Source organism: Pseudopipra pipra, chromosome 8, assembly GCF_036250125.1.
Source record: "Pseudopipra pipra isolate bDixPip1 chromosome 8, bDixPip1.hap1, whole genome shotgun sequence".
NCBI lineage: Eukaryota > Metazoa > Chordata > Aves > Passeriformes > Pipridae > Pseudopipra > Pseudopipra pipra.
Window position 1 is genome coordinate 25,266,039 of NC_087556.1, and position 14,144 is coordinate 25,280,182.

Consider the following 14,144-nt stretch of genomic DNA (forward strand, 5'->3'; position numbering starts at 1 on the left):
ACTCATTCTGTAATTCTGTGAGATGGCACCTGGCCCAGACACCAGCCACGGGGTGGGAGGCCTGAGGGACACGTGCCTTACACGCCCAGATGCAACAGTGTACGCGGTCCCCAGGGATGCCACACGCCAGGGGCGGCGCCAACCCCGCGTTTGCTGCCCGCCCTCAGGATCGGGACGGACATCGCGAGCAGCCCCCGCGCGCCCCCTGCCCCGCAGCCCCTCAACACCTCCCACCGCGCAGGCGCAAACAGCCCGCGCCGCCCGGGCGCGCGCCGGGCGCAGGCGCGGTACCGCTCCGGGCCGGGCGGCGGGAGGTTGGAGCGAGCGCGGGCAGCGGGAGCTGCTCCCGCCGGGCTGGGCCGGGCCCGCCGGGCTTCTCCTCGCTTCACCCGCGCCCCGGGGCCGCGTGGTCCCCGAGGGGCCTCCCCTCGCTCTGCAGCCGCTGCGGGTCTGTGCAGTGGCACCGTTTCTGGGGTGCCTCAGGGCCCCCCGGGGTGCATCCTCTCAGAACGGGCTCCTCGGGCCTGTGTCTTTGTCTCTGGGTTGCCCAGCCTTCGTCCCGCTTCTCTGGGGGTGGAGAGCTGGCTGGGGAAAAGTTTTATTGAGTGTTAGTAGAGCCTTCAGTTGAGAAAGTGAAAGGAGTGCGTGTTGTTGTGTAACGTACTTATAAGCAGGGAAACTGAGGACGTAGCTTCATAGACTTGCCCAGAGTGAAAAATCAAGTAAGTAGTGAAGTGGAAAATTGTCTCTTCCCCTTTTAACCCAAGTTTTCTTTCCTTGATGGACAGAATTATTTTTTCTGTGTGGTGAAAAGCATCACTGCTTGAAATGCCAAGGGTTCTTAGGCTATGATACTGGGAAGGATTTTAAGAGTGCAGGAGATCTGTGTGAAAGTGCTGTCAAGGAAGAGCATTAGCGAAAGTATTTGTTGTACTTATGGTCACTGGAAGGTGAATCTGCATTAGAAAGTAAGGGCAGAGAGGCATGGGTTTTGAGGGTTTTTTTAAAGCTGTCTATTTAAGATAGCTCTTAGGTTTGAAATTATTTTGCTATTTACTGAATTACGTGTTTGTGACATACTGTATTCATAGACATGATGTAGCTTTTTTTAGGCTCTTGCTTACATTAAGAAATAATATTGATAAACTTCCATTATATTTAATGGATGCTGTGAGCTTTCTGTTTAATTGATGGATTGCTAAAATACCCAATTAACTGGACTCTTTCCTGAGGTTTGGGGCTTTTTAATGGAGTTCCGTATGTTCGGTTTTGAACAGCTGGGGGGGAACGTTGACTTGTAAGATAAATGAGGACCTGCATCCTTTGGTAGAGAGCCAGGAAGACCAGGGTTGCTGGGTTATTAAGGCGTTGGCATATTGAAGCTTTGGCATTTTTCACCTCTGAAGAGGAAGCCCCCCTCGTGCCGGTCTCGTGTTGCCCAGTCGCTTGTTTGCAGGATTTTATTCCTGAGAGGCTTCTGTTCCAAAACTCCTAATTGCAGTTTGCAGGTGACCAGAGGTGTAGCTGTCGATTTTCCAGCTGCATTCTGGTCATTAGCAGGTGCTTCACAAGGGCTAAACTAAGTTAAACATTGCCAAATCGACTTGCAGTTGGTTCGTGCTGGGAGGGGTGACTTAACCAATTTAATTAGAGCGCCTTTCTGAGCGAAAGGGGGATGTTTCCTGTTAGTCAAAAGTTCTACTTGGGTGAGTAATTACTTTTTTAAGCAGCATTCCCCAGACGGATCAAATGATAAAGTGGATTATTTTCACAGACCTGGATACCCAATTATTTTGTTCTACAGAAAAGATTAATTGTTTATACATGTGGACAACAAAAATCGTCCTGGCTCCCAACAATCCTTTTATCGCTATTTGGGATGCAGTTAAATGAAAGGACTGTTTCTTAACAACTGACTTAGGAAGCACTATTCCTTTGAGTTAGACAAGCAGTAAGGGTCATTCAGGTTAAGAAAATACACTTTGTTTGGAGTGACCTTTTTTTGATGAGTTCAGCGCTTCAGGGTTATAAATATTTTTCATCTTTTAAAGAAAAAAGTCCGTAGAGCTTTAGGAGTGAGGGAAAAATAATATATAAAATCCATGGTAAGATACTTTGTGGCAGTTAGTAGTGTCTTGCATCCTCTTGAAGAAAAGCCTTTCGCAAAGGAAGATGCTCCTTAGCACATGAAACAGTTGTGAAACTGATGCAGACACCTTTTTGGAACATGCTAATTAGAAAATAAGCCTTAGAATTTCCTGTTGGAGCTTTTTACTCATTTCTCCAGCCACATGGCTCATTATAATCAGGTGAAAATGACACCATAATTCATTCTGTTGTTTAACAGAGACTGCTATCCATCTCAAGATGGAAGAACCAGTGCTAGATAAATTGCCATCTCTGTGTGATACTCCAAAGGATTCTGGAGCAGCACCTCCACGGGGGACTAGTTCAGGGAAACAGGTATGGAAACTTTGTTTTGCCAGTAATGTGATTCTTCATAGTTAAAGAATGCTTGTGAAATAATCAAGGAGTGAGAGGTCACTGAGATAGTGCTGGAAGGCTAAAGACAGGTACCTTATAACCATAGCTACAAGGTTGTCCAGGTAAGGAATGTGCTCGGTACACTTTGCTCTGAATATGCAGCTGTTTGCTGTGAATACAAAGTGATGGAGCAACACCAAATGACATGCTAATACACTTAAATACTGTTTAGGGGTTTTTGGTGGGCTTTTTTGTTTGTTTTAACCTGTCATCTTCAGCTTTCTCAGATCCTAGTTTTCTGTGTTGCTGTGCATGCAGGATGACTTTCTGTAACTTCTGCCTGCACTGGAACAAAGTAGACTGCTTTCAGTTTGTATGTTCTCCATAGTGCCAAGCTCTGCTTTGGTCTTGATCCTGGCATTTGTTATGGTGATGCTGTCATGCTCAGCATCCAGCTCTGTGCAGGACAGGCCTAGTTTGCAAGTATTCCTTAACTAATCCCACACTCCTGTATTTTAGTGTATTTCTGGATGTAAAAATGTTAGACACGTTATAAAAAATAATTGTTAACTTATTTCAAAGGAAAAAAAAAATTTTTAAATGCTTATCAGTGAAGTATCTCAAAGCATGAACAAGTAAAAATTATACAGATATTTGTAATATGCTCAAGTAGAATACAGATATTTTACACCACTGCTAATACAGATGTATATGTGTAATAAGATGGAACAGCAGAAAAAAACCATTAAACTAGAAGGGGAAATTGAACTTGATAGAATAGATTCAGCCAGGTTGAAATACGCCATATTTCTTCTACACAAAGACTAGATAAGTAGGTTTGGCTCAATAGAATACAGGATTTGGTCCTAGAAAATGTGGAGCTACATCTTTCCTTATCTTGCAGTTGTGTGTGCAGATAAATGTGGAAAGAAGAAGTTAGCTTCGTTCCAGTTTGTCAAGGCTACAGAGAGAATCACGAAGTCTGGCTTTACAATGATTCTTAAATATATTACATATTCTATATAAATACTAACCAGGTAAACAATTATTTGAGATTTGATCAAAATTTAAAATTATGCTGACCACCTGTTTTTGTTTGTTTGTTTTTTAGCAAATGAGTGCAGCTCTGAGGGAGCGATTACGGAAAACAAGACGTTCCTTTAATGCCAATTTTACAGCGGCAAAACGGCTCAAAATAGACACTGAAGAAAAAGACTGTGCTGATGCTGACACAGGGTGCCTGCCAATGACAAGTAAAGATTGTTCCAGATTACAAGATGGTCCTGAAGACCTTGAAAGAAACAGCACTGCACATACATGTTTCAGAAGTCCCTCACGAGAGAGTGATCCCAGTGGATCAGCAGAGAATTCAGATGTGCTACCAGTTGATCTTGGTCAGCAACTGTCCCTGGAAGAAAAAGTAAGGCTGGTGAAACAAGTGCAAGAGAAGGAAGAATTACTTCGTAGGCTCAAACTGGTGAAGATGTATCGATCCAAGGTGAGGCAATACTGACTCACTGGTCTTTTGGGGTGTGTGGTGTTTGCGTATTGTCTCAGTTTAAGGCATTTTATAAAAATATCTGCATGGTATCAAAACCCCCCACATGTCAGCAAATGACAATTTTTTTGTTTTCTTTTGTCCCAACTGCAGAACAGCCTGTGTGAACTGCAGGCTTTGATAGTGAAATGGAGAAGCAGCACCCAGCTGATGCTGTATGAACTACAGTCGGCCTTTTCTGCAGATGGCAAGAAAGTGAGTCTCACTCAGCTGATCGATACTTTTGGATTAGAAGACCAGTTATTGCACTACAGCAGAACAGAAGAAGATTTTATAGATGCATAATCTACAATTAGACACAAAAGCAGAAAAGACCAAGTGAATTCTGATCATGTCAGAAGTGTTGATCAGGCAGTGGACTTGATGCTTTGGGGTTAGGAGGTTTTCTCCAGAGAAACTTGTAAAGCTTTGTACTTAGATACAGTAGGCACTGTAAAAGGCATTACTTATTGGAAAAGATCAAACTTTTAGTGTTTTGGAGAACCTGGCTTAATGACTTGGTCAGGTAATTTTTATTTAATAAAAATAAAATGAGATCGTACTTTAACAGGTAGAAAGCAGTCCATTCTTTGGTTAGTCTTTGTATGGTTACTTCTGTTGAAATAACTCAAATTGTCATTTCTGTTTGTGTTCAGATGGGGAAGAGTTCAGTTTTTTATTCATAAATACATCCCCATTTTACAAATGCTACCAGTCAGCTAATGAAGGCCAGTGACAGGATTTTGTGAGTTAAGTAAAGATAACTAGTTTTCATGATGTTAATATTCTGAGGCTGTGATAAGATGTTCTCACTGGCTTTAATTGTTACTGAGGGATATGTGCCACAATGCAATTGCTTTTGGGTCCTAGTCCAGACAGTCATCTTCAGGGCCACTGTCTCATAATCAATCTGCCCCAACCTGAGGTAATAGAAGGGAAGGCAAGAAAATTGCAACCAACTTTCTACTCTACTACTACGCCTGAGAGCCAAGGTGTTTTCTCTCTTCAAATAAATAAGAAAAATAAGGCCTTGTCTAATGGGATTGCTTCAAACACAGCATCATAAAGCTGAATAAAACTTTACCATTTAATTTATTCTCCAATAAAGGTATTTTTCAAAAGCTTTTTTATCTTAAGTTGAAATTGCTTATTTTCTCATCATGGCCTGAGCACAGAGCATGGTGACTTCTGCCTGCTTTTATATTCCTTAAAATCACTGCTTGTCAAGTATAACAATACATAAATCTTAACTACTCTACAACTCTCCCTGCTATGAATCTTGTTTTCTATGTGATCACATTCTTTATTGATTATACCTTAACTGTTTTGTTTACAAGTGGCATATCCTGTTTCCTTAATAAGGAAATAATTCCTTAGACATCTGAAGGGAAATAAAATCAAAGATCATACAGACCCTTTTAACACTGATGTGGCTCATTAGACTTAAATCTGTACCTAGAACTTGCTCTTAAGAATACTGACTGTTGCTGTCCACAGAGAGTTAATGCAGAACAACCTTTATTGCCAATCACATTTTGAGTATTGAAGCACTATTTCTTCTGCTTCTTTAGGTTTGTGAAGAAAGATGATGGTGCCTGGTGCAGGGGCCAGTTATCTTCCCTGAGATCCTTGGCAGATTCAGAACTCTGCTGCTTCTAGGGAAGTTTCAGCAGGAAGAAAAAGTCTTGCAAGAAGCAAGATGTAATTAGCATCCTTACAGATCCCAGTTAGAGACGGTAAAACAAAAAAGGAGGTGCTGTACAGGATCACAACAGAAGTAGTTTTTTCTTACAAGTGTAGAATTTTATTAAGCTAAGGTGTCAAAACTATTGCTGCTCTCAAAATGGAATGAGCTTAGATATGTGAATTTATGAAAGGAGAAGAATTATTTCACACCATGGGAAACGGAAATAAAAGGCAGTGAGAATGACTGAGTAAGTAGATCAGGCTCTAGCAGTAGTTAATTTTATCACAGGTTCTTTATTTTTCTTGGGTGTCTTTGAGGGATCTGGCAGGAGAATAGACTGCATCAGTGCAAAGGGGTGGGAGATGCCAGAAACTATTTCAGGAGGCCAGATGCTTCCAAACCTGGTTTTCCTGTGATTCTGCCAGTGGCAGCAGCCACAGCTACTGCTGGCTGTGGGTAATTATGCTGTGAAGGCACAGCAGCTTTTGGGACTGGGCCAAGTAGCACACATGGCCCTGACGAAGTGCATCTACATCTTCTCAGCAACCTACACCTGTGCTATCACAGGTGTAAATATATTAAGTCAAAGCCACAGACATGAATTTTAGCAGATGCAAATTCAGAGATTGCTTGCAGTACTTTAAAATGTTCTACAATTGCATATTGCAGACAGTGGACATACAAATACACCTGTTCTTCTCAGTCTACAATTTCTTGTACCCTTTGTTTTCTATAATGAGCTATATGGTTTATATAATGAAACCAGCAGAAATAAATCTCATCAACTGAAGTATAACGGGGATAAGACCAGGTGTAAAATACGCAAACCAGACAAACATGCATCTTTCAAAGTGCAGTTATTTTTAAGGAAATTACAGAAGAAATCTTTTGTGGAAAGAAAAGTTCAGGGAGAGAAATTAGCTGTCAAAGCTCTCTTACTTAGACAAGACCGTGGTATTATAGATCTACCTGGACTCTATTTTTTATATATGAGGGGGTGTTCTTGTTCTCATTATTTCAAGTTCTGATTGAAGACTTGCAAACTCTTCTTTCTGTTCCTTTATAAGATCCCGTAGGTTTTTCTGCTTCAAAATCTCTTGGTAACGCTGCTTTGTAATCTTTTCAGAAATATCCCGTGTGTCTGCATAAAACAAAATATAAGGATTAGCCTGTGCTCATAGGGGATGTGTAGTCTATATTTATATTGTACCTGTCCTGAGGTTATTCCAAATTCTGTATAAAATAGGCAAGCATTTTAAAGAAGGCTCCCAGTTGGGCTTAAAAGCCTTTATAGTACTGAATAAAGGGAAATATTTCAAAAAGGCACTGAGCATGCTTGCTTTAGTTTCTAGCAAGTACCCACTGTTTTGAAAATCTGTAACTTTTCCTCTAGTGGAAAGATCTGTACAGTTTTTCTAATAGCGAATACCATTCTCATCTCCACACTACTTCCTTTGTTCCCTTGGAAGGGTGGAAAGAAGTGTGTTGAACAGCTCTGTGAAAGAATGAAAGCATGTTGTATAATGAAGTTACTAATGACTATAATATTTTTACTTGAATAGTTTCAGGAATTTAGTCAACTAGCTTTGGTTACAAGAGGCACGATCTCCAGGTACACTCTTCAGTGAGCAGTGTTAGGTTTTGGTAGGAAGGACTCTGCTAATTGCACTCATACAGGAATACACAGGCACTCCTTGTCCTTTGGCTGATGGTGGGGAACAGGACTGCATAGCCTTGGAGTTATTTTCTGAATGTTTTTCTTTGCTTGTGACTTTAAGTGCTTTACTGGACTCACCAGCTGCCTCAAAGATATGCCTCCTTTCTGAAACAGAGACAAGCATTTCCTTCAGCTGCAGGCTCAGCTCGTAGTTTGCTTCCTCTTTTAAACGGATGCTCTTCTTCAGCTCTCTAATTTTTTTCTGATGGTTCTTCACATTCTTCTCGTGCAACTGTCCATTTTGAAATCAATAAAGCAAATATATGAGGTGATAAAAAAGCTGTTCAGACAAACGTGATGGAAACTTACAATTTTAAGCACTGCGTTGTAGCTCCATAAACTTTCATGTATTTTGATTTGACTGGTAGCACATTCTAAGCTTGACTTTGTATAGTGTCTTTCACATGCTGTATCTCAGTATGTTTATGGAGATCTAATATAAGGACCAGCCAAGGAACCAAGAGGTATGGGTCAGGGAGAGAGATATTAAAGATAAAACTTGAAAGGAAAAGAGAGGAAAGGAAGTCAATGGAATCAGTGAGTTAAGGACACGCTCTTGGCTGCTGGGAGCTGCTGAAGAAAGGGTTGTGCTGAAGCTGATGGATGGGCTGTAAAGGGACAAGATAAATACTAAAGCTTGAAGAGGAAGAGGAGGCTGCTGTCAGCTAGTGCAACTTGGAGAAAATTTAGTGGAAACTCTTAAAAACAAGGATAATCATAATTTGAGGGATGAAATAGATGAGGGAGCCAGCAAATCAGATTGTTGTGTGTGTTATTTTGAATACAGGGGGGTAGGGATATTATGAATAGGCTGGTGCTCCTGGAGAGAAACATTTAGCAGTAAGGACTGAAAGAATGCTTCATTAGAAATGGAAAAGTGACTTTTATAAGCAGTGCTGTGTAAGAAATGATTAGCAGATCTGCATTCAGATGTTCAGGACAGGAAAGCATTTAACTCCAGTAACAGAGCAAGTAGATGTCTCTCCATAGGGTTGATCTCTGCAGCAATTCAGGTATGATGACTGCTTCCAAAGACTTCAGAGAACTGCTGCTGTAGCCAGCACAGCTCAAGTTGAAGAAACTATTGAAAGCCAGATGGACAAACACATGACTATATATATAATCATCTGTGTCTGCTGTTGTGGCTGTACTCCAACAGTCCTTGAGTTAGCACGCCTATATCAATTGCACTTATTTCTTATTCCTTACAAACACCTCTTGCTAATGAAGGCAAGGAGTTGCATTTAAACTAAGGATGTGTCTCTCAAATGTGGTGGTTCCCTTAAGATTTACCTTATCCATGAAACGAAGAGTCTCCTCCATCCCTGCAATGTGCTGGGCGATGTGGCTGCCATAGTTCTGCACAGTTAGGAACTGAAGAAATAAAACCAGAAAGAAATGATCTTATTATGCCAGTTCATTCTTAACAATTCCACACTTCTATAAAGGCAATCATACTATGTGAAATGCAAAAAACCTAGAATTCTGCAGTGGAAAGGCTTACTAGTGATCATAAATGGACATCATAAAGATATTCTTGGACACTCTGTGAATACTAGACTGTGCATCTGTTAAAAAGAATGTTATCTGTCATGTGGTAATGGAAACAAAGACCAAACAAATTTGTTGAGATTGTCAAAAACCCCAAGCTATACTTTTGCTTATAATGCAATCTAAGCTTACACAGCTGGAGGCCAAAGTGCTATACAGTGTGTCTTTAGGCTAGAGAGGAAAAGAATTATTTTCTGTCTCTCAGCTTCCTAGTAATTCTTACTTCTTTTATTGTTCTATCTGCATAGTAATTGATATTTCAGAGAATTTATTGTTTTTTTTTCCTTGAGCACACTGCTACTAAAATACCTCTTTATCAAATGACAAATGGTAAACCCCATAATGTTTTATGGACCTGTAATGGGCAGTAGACAGGTTTCTGTATTTGTAGATTCATCCTTCCTGAGTACTGTCCCACCAAAGTTGACAGGTAGAATTTTGTGGACTATTCTTGTTAGGGGAGGGGAAGCAGGAAAGACCCAGCGGGCTCCTTTGCCTACAGTATTAAACTTCTTTCACTCACTCCTTCATTAACAGCCCTCACTCCAGATGTTCTCAGGTCCTTGCCCACACACATTTATCTTAGCCATCTTTCTTTCTGTTCCTATTGTTAGGGTCTCTGTTGCCTTGTCTTTCCCAATAACACTATATTTCTACTCAAAACTGAAGTAAAGTCAAGCCTCTCAGAGCATTCAAATTCTGATTAAACTAGTAAATGCCTTTGCTATGGACAGTTTAACTCTCTCTGAAGGGCGACAGTTCTGCTCATCAGTTTAAATGAGCTAACAGCAACACTGGTGATAAATTTGCCACAAGAACTTTTCAGTGTGTTGTCACATCACCTCTTTAGAAAGCTGTTCTGTTGTGCTAGTTGTGGAAGTCCCTTGGTTGTATTCAGAACCAGCATTGTGGAGAGCAGCAAAACAAATGAAGACTGAGCAAAACATGTGGTTTGGATTTTCTTTTAATCTTTTGATTGAATTACAGTCTCCTTACCTGCTGTCCAACACTTCCTTTTCTCCGTGTTTTATAGCTCTCCCCACTGCAATATCTCCAGCCTTCCCATCCTCCAACATCCCTTACTTCAAACCTTTATGCCCCTCACCTCGTCACCTCAAGACCCTCAGATTTCCCTGCAGTCCTCTACATCCCATACTGTGATACCCTCAGGCTTTCCCTACAACCTTGCTTCTTCCTCCCTTCTTCTCCCAGTGGTATCCTTGGCTCGCTCCCACAGTCTTTATCCATGTTTCCTGGCCTGCCAGCTGGGCGTGCTCAAAGTTGTGTGGGTGCTGCCTTGCCGGCCGGCTGCTCCCTCTTGCCTGCTAGGGATGGCAAACAATTCCCTATCATTCTGCTGCTGGGCCAGCGAATGGCAGTGAGTGGGTGGGACTCAGTGAGGCTCCTGTAGGAACGCTCCATCTGTTTACTGAGCAAAAGTTACGGTATTTCTGTGCGATACCAGATGGGGGCACCTCAGACCTTTCATTTAAAAAGGATGCTGATCGATTTTAAAACATCTGTGCCTTGTGGCTGCAAAATCCTAAATCCTTACTCTTGCCAATTTTGAAACACTAAGAGTTAAGGCTAATTTTGCCTTAATTTACACCTCAACATACCAAAGAATTTCATCACTGATCAATTTAATGAGTAAAGCTTCCCTTTGAAAGCGGAATTGTTGACCTATTAGGCATCACATTTCTTTGTTGTAGTAAGAGACTTACGAGATACAAATGATCTTTCTTACCAGTACAGGCAGCATAATTTTCTGCAGTCAAAATATAAATTAGAGAAAGCAACTCACTAGCTGGCAGTCTTTTGAAATAGGTAGTATTACAATGTCCCGAGCCTTCTCTTTCAGATCTTCTATCTGCATTCTCATTTTCTTGTGTTCCCATTCCAGCCGACGTATCCCTCTAGAGAAGTCTTTGAATTCTATTATAGCAGCAATTTTTTTTTCTCCTTGAGTCTGAAAAAGTAGATCAATCTTAATTAACACATTTTACAGATTATGGAATAATTGTTTGCAACAAGATGGGCAAGCTTCCAAAGTTATAATTTTAGTCAGTTAAACAGGCTATACTGCAGTCTCTTTCCAGACTTTGCTCCAGATGGTTATCTTTCATGGAAATCTGTTCCCTTTTATGCCTTGTGTCACAGCCTTGGATCATAGAAGTAAATGAAGAAAATGACAACTAACCTCTCTCTCCATCTTTCTATCTCCATCTTTCTACCTTATATAAGAATGGGAAGGCATTTTAGGTCTACAAAATATAGGTATTTTGCTGTTGTTACTGAAGGCTTTGTGCAGAAGCAGCAAAAGGCAATTTTTGTACAGCTGGAATGTCTAAAAAAATAATGTCTAAAAAAGACTGTTTTAAATATCATCAGCAATTTCACCTTACATAAAAAACCTGTATTAATTTTTTAAATCTTAATGTAAGCTACTGTTCAAATGCTTCTTAACATGACTATAAGTTTGCCTTGAGGGAATTTTCGGACTGGTATCTAGGATATTAGAAGTTTCTATTTACAATATATGTGTGATGGTGTGTCCAGAAACTGTTGCCATTTCATTGATTTGAAGTGTATCGATCAAACATCAAGAAAGCAGTTTGTATTGCAATCTTTACATCATGATAAGAGACATTAGAGAATTCTTAATAGCTTCTAGATTACAACTGAGCCTGCTGGTGTGTTGTAATGAAATGAAAGTAGACATCAAACTGGAAAAAAAGCAGAGCCCCTGAAGGACAATGCATTGGTTTAAAAAGTTTAAATTTCCTTCAGATAATTACCGAGATAGAGCAATTCAGTTCTTCAACAACACTCTTTTTAATGAGAATAGCATCAGAGTAGTCTGGGATCTCAGTATTTTCCAATTCCACCTGTCCTTGTTTTAGCACAAACTGGACAATCAAATTCTGCTGAAGTTTCATCTTCTTCTCCTGCAACCTAAAATGGCAGAAAACAAAAACAGTGTTTAGTGATTTCAACAGGATTATATAACTATTTATATTAATTACTGGTAAGTGGTGTGTTCATATAGGGGTTAGTCCTTGACAGCTTGTCTTCTGATTGCTCCCAAAGTAACTACAAATATGCAAATTCTGGTGTATATATATATATATATATATATATACCGGAATATACATATACATATATATATATATATATACATATATACAGAATATATATATACACACATTAAGTTTTCAACCACTGGATTCAGTTTACCATACTCCAGCAGATGTTCTGAGAGAAAGTGTTGTTACTGAAAAAAAAACCTTAACACCAATTGAAAAGAAAACAGAAGAGACTTCCAGCCAGCACCACTTTTCTTGTATAATTTATTCTGGGGGTTGTTCTTCAATGATAATGAATGTGAAAATTATGCTATGTACATGGAAAATGGAATATTGCAGGTCCAAGCAGCAATGAAACCCCGATAAAAGAGTGTTAAGAACACAGATGTGTAATTCTGTTTGTAACTTTTGGTTCTGTGTTGGTGGAGCACTAAAGTGTAGCTGAACTTAAGAAAAGATGCAAAATTACCAAGTGAGTTCATTGAAAATGTTCTCTATTTGTGACTTCATCTTCTCATTTTCATCCATTCTTCTCTGGAAAAAGGCCTGCATGTCTGCCAGTTTAAGGGCCTTCCTTTTCACCTAAGCAAGCAACATTGTGACAGTCTGAACTTTTTCAGCTTTGTCAGTACGTCAGGACAAGCTTCTTCAAGAAGAGAGAAGACAAGTTCTTTAGAAAATATATGTATATATATATATGCAGCCTGGTACTTTGAGAATCTCAGAATGAGACATAGAGGTTACAATCCTTACACTCTGCTCAGAAAATTAGTTGTTCTTATATGCATAGTTTATTCCCATGAAGGGAAATCATATTTCCTTCTCTTTTGGTAAAATTTCACATATCTCTTTCTCTGGATAATTCAGATTTACACCTTCATGTTTTTATACTGAACAAACAGATTGCTAGAAATTTCCAGAAACACCCTTCATTAAGAATTGCTCTTTATATTTTAGAAAAACATGAGAATGCATTGGTGTAAATGTAGAATGCTAATGGGAGAGAATTACTCCAACAGATGATGGGAATCAAATACCTTATCATTTTTTTGGTACGAATAGAGAAAAGGAAATAATCTTTTTATTTGTAATGAAACAAAATCAGGGTCACAATTATTCTGATCAAATATGTCCATATTAATATCCTAATTTTTCCTCTGAAGAACAACTACAGCTAGAACTAGACTACAGGTTTCCCTGTTATTCTGAATTGAATATGGCCAGAAGAAACTTTCAAAGTCAAATGGAGTTAATATATTCTGCATTGTTATTTCATCACTAGCTTGACCGTACACGAAAACTCCACTGAAGTTTAAGAACCAAAACTATCAAGAAGTATACTGACAAAATAAAGAATTTTACGTACCAGCTCCTCACTCTCCATTTTCTTTCGTCTAGCTAGACAAAAATTTTTCCATACAGACTGCTCTAAGCCTTCAGGCATGTGCTCAGGACTATCCAGTTCATCCATGGCTTTCATTAAAAGGGTAAGTGCATCTTTGTAATCCTCAGAGCCTGAACAGTTCCCATATGGATTAGGTGTGTCAAGGAGCATTTCTGTCCTTGGGCTCCTAGTGCACACACACAGCACAGACAGGATTTACTTTTTATTTTCTCTTGCATAAATGAAGGTCATGAACAACAAAGAATGTTTCATACTCTCAATCTCTTGCAAAAAGCAAATAGGTAACACTATATCTTACACAAAATAAGAATATATGGTCTTGAGACCTGATGATTATTTAGATTGCATTTAAAATAGATTTTGTGGAGTGACTACGGAAATGTAAATACTCAAAATAGCAATCAATAGTGTGATGGGAAATCAACCATTGTTAACTATCCAGTAAAAAAGCAGGAAAAATAATTTAGACTATTGAAATAAATAGCATTCTCATTCTTGGCTCACAAGAGATATTAGCGTTTAAGCAATGGAATCAGAGGGGATCTTACTTCGGTCGATGCGTGTAAAGTCGGTAAAGTTCATCAAGGACATCGTCAGGTGTGTCAGCAAACTGCTTTCTAAAACGACGTTCCAGATTCTGGGGTGGGGCAAGGGGAAGAAAGCTTTCTTGTTACCAC

At 39.6% G+C, this 14,144-nt stretch overlaps 2 protein-coding genes across 10 annotated transcripts in view; one reads left to right on the forward strand and one right to left on the reverse strand.

The window, feature by feature from the left end:
* The first annotated feature begins 276 nt into the window (after positions 1–276).
* On the forward strand, positions 277–5,962 carry SFR1 (SWI5 dependent homologous recombination repair protein 1). Of its 2 annotated transcripts, XM_064663251.1 has the most exons (5): positions 287–722; positions 2,348–2,463; positions 3,596–3,982; positions 4,136–4,237; positions 5,593–5,962. In XM_064663251.1, exons 2-5 carry the CDS (start codon positions 2,368–2,370, stop codon positions 5,608–5,610), a joined length of 603 nt encoding a protein of 200 aa, XP_064519321.1. In that variant the 5' UTR covers positions 287–722; positions 2,348–2,367; the 3' UTR covers positions 5,611–5,962. The 2 variants fall into 2 exon arrangements, with proteins under 2 accessions (XP_064519320.1, XP_064519321.1); XM_064663250.1 differs by lacking the exon at positions 5,593–5,962 and having other exon boundaries at positions 277–722; positions 4,136–5,146.
* Positions 5,963–6,625: 663 nt separating this feature from the next.
* CFAP43 (cilia and flagella associated protein 43) overlaps positions 6,626–14,144 on the reverse strand; it is a 41,519-nt gene continuing 34,000 nt past the window's right edge. For 7 of the 8 annotated variants that reach the window (XM_064663244.1, XM_064663246.1, XM_064663245.1 and 4 more), the window contains 8 exons: positions 14,016–14,104; positions 13,429–13,633; positions 12,532–12,644; positions 11,775–11,931; positions 10,781–10,945; positions 8,719–8,799; positions 7,504–7,657; positions 6,626–6,849 (listed from right to left, as the gene is read on the reverse strand). In XM_064663244.1, coding sequence (XP_064519314.1) covers positions 6,692–6,849; positions 7,504–7,657; positions 8,719–8,799; positions 10,781–10,945; positions 11,775–11,931; positions 12,532–12,644; positions 13,429–13,633; positions 14,016–14,104 — 1,122 coding nt within the window. In that variant the 3' untranslated portion in view covers positions 6,626–6,691. Of the gene's footprint in view, positions 6,850–7,503; positions 7,658–8,718; positions 8,800–10,780; positions 10,946–11,774; positions 11,932–12,531; positions 12,645–13,428; positions 13,634–14,015; positions 14,105–14,144 lie in introns of those variants that run through there. The other variant, XM_064663248.1, reaches the window with a different exon arrangement.

Bases quoted from the DNA above. Each gene is read 5' to 3' on its own strand.
- SFR1 (XM_064663250.1), top strand. From the start codon at position 2,368: ATGGAAGAACCAGTGCTAGATAAATTGCCATCTCTGTGTGATACTCCA. The intron at 2,464-3,595 runs GTATGGAAACTT...TTTGTTTTTTAG, and splicing joins GGACTAGTTCAGGGAAACAG to CAAATGAGTGCAGCTCTGAG. The intron at 3,983-4,135 runs GTGAGGCAATAC...TCCCAACTGCAG, and splicing joins TGAAGATGTATCGATCCAAG to AACAGCCTGTGTGAACTGCA.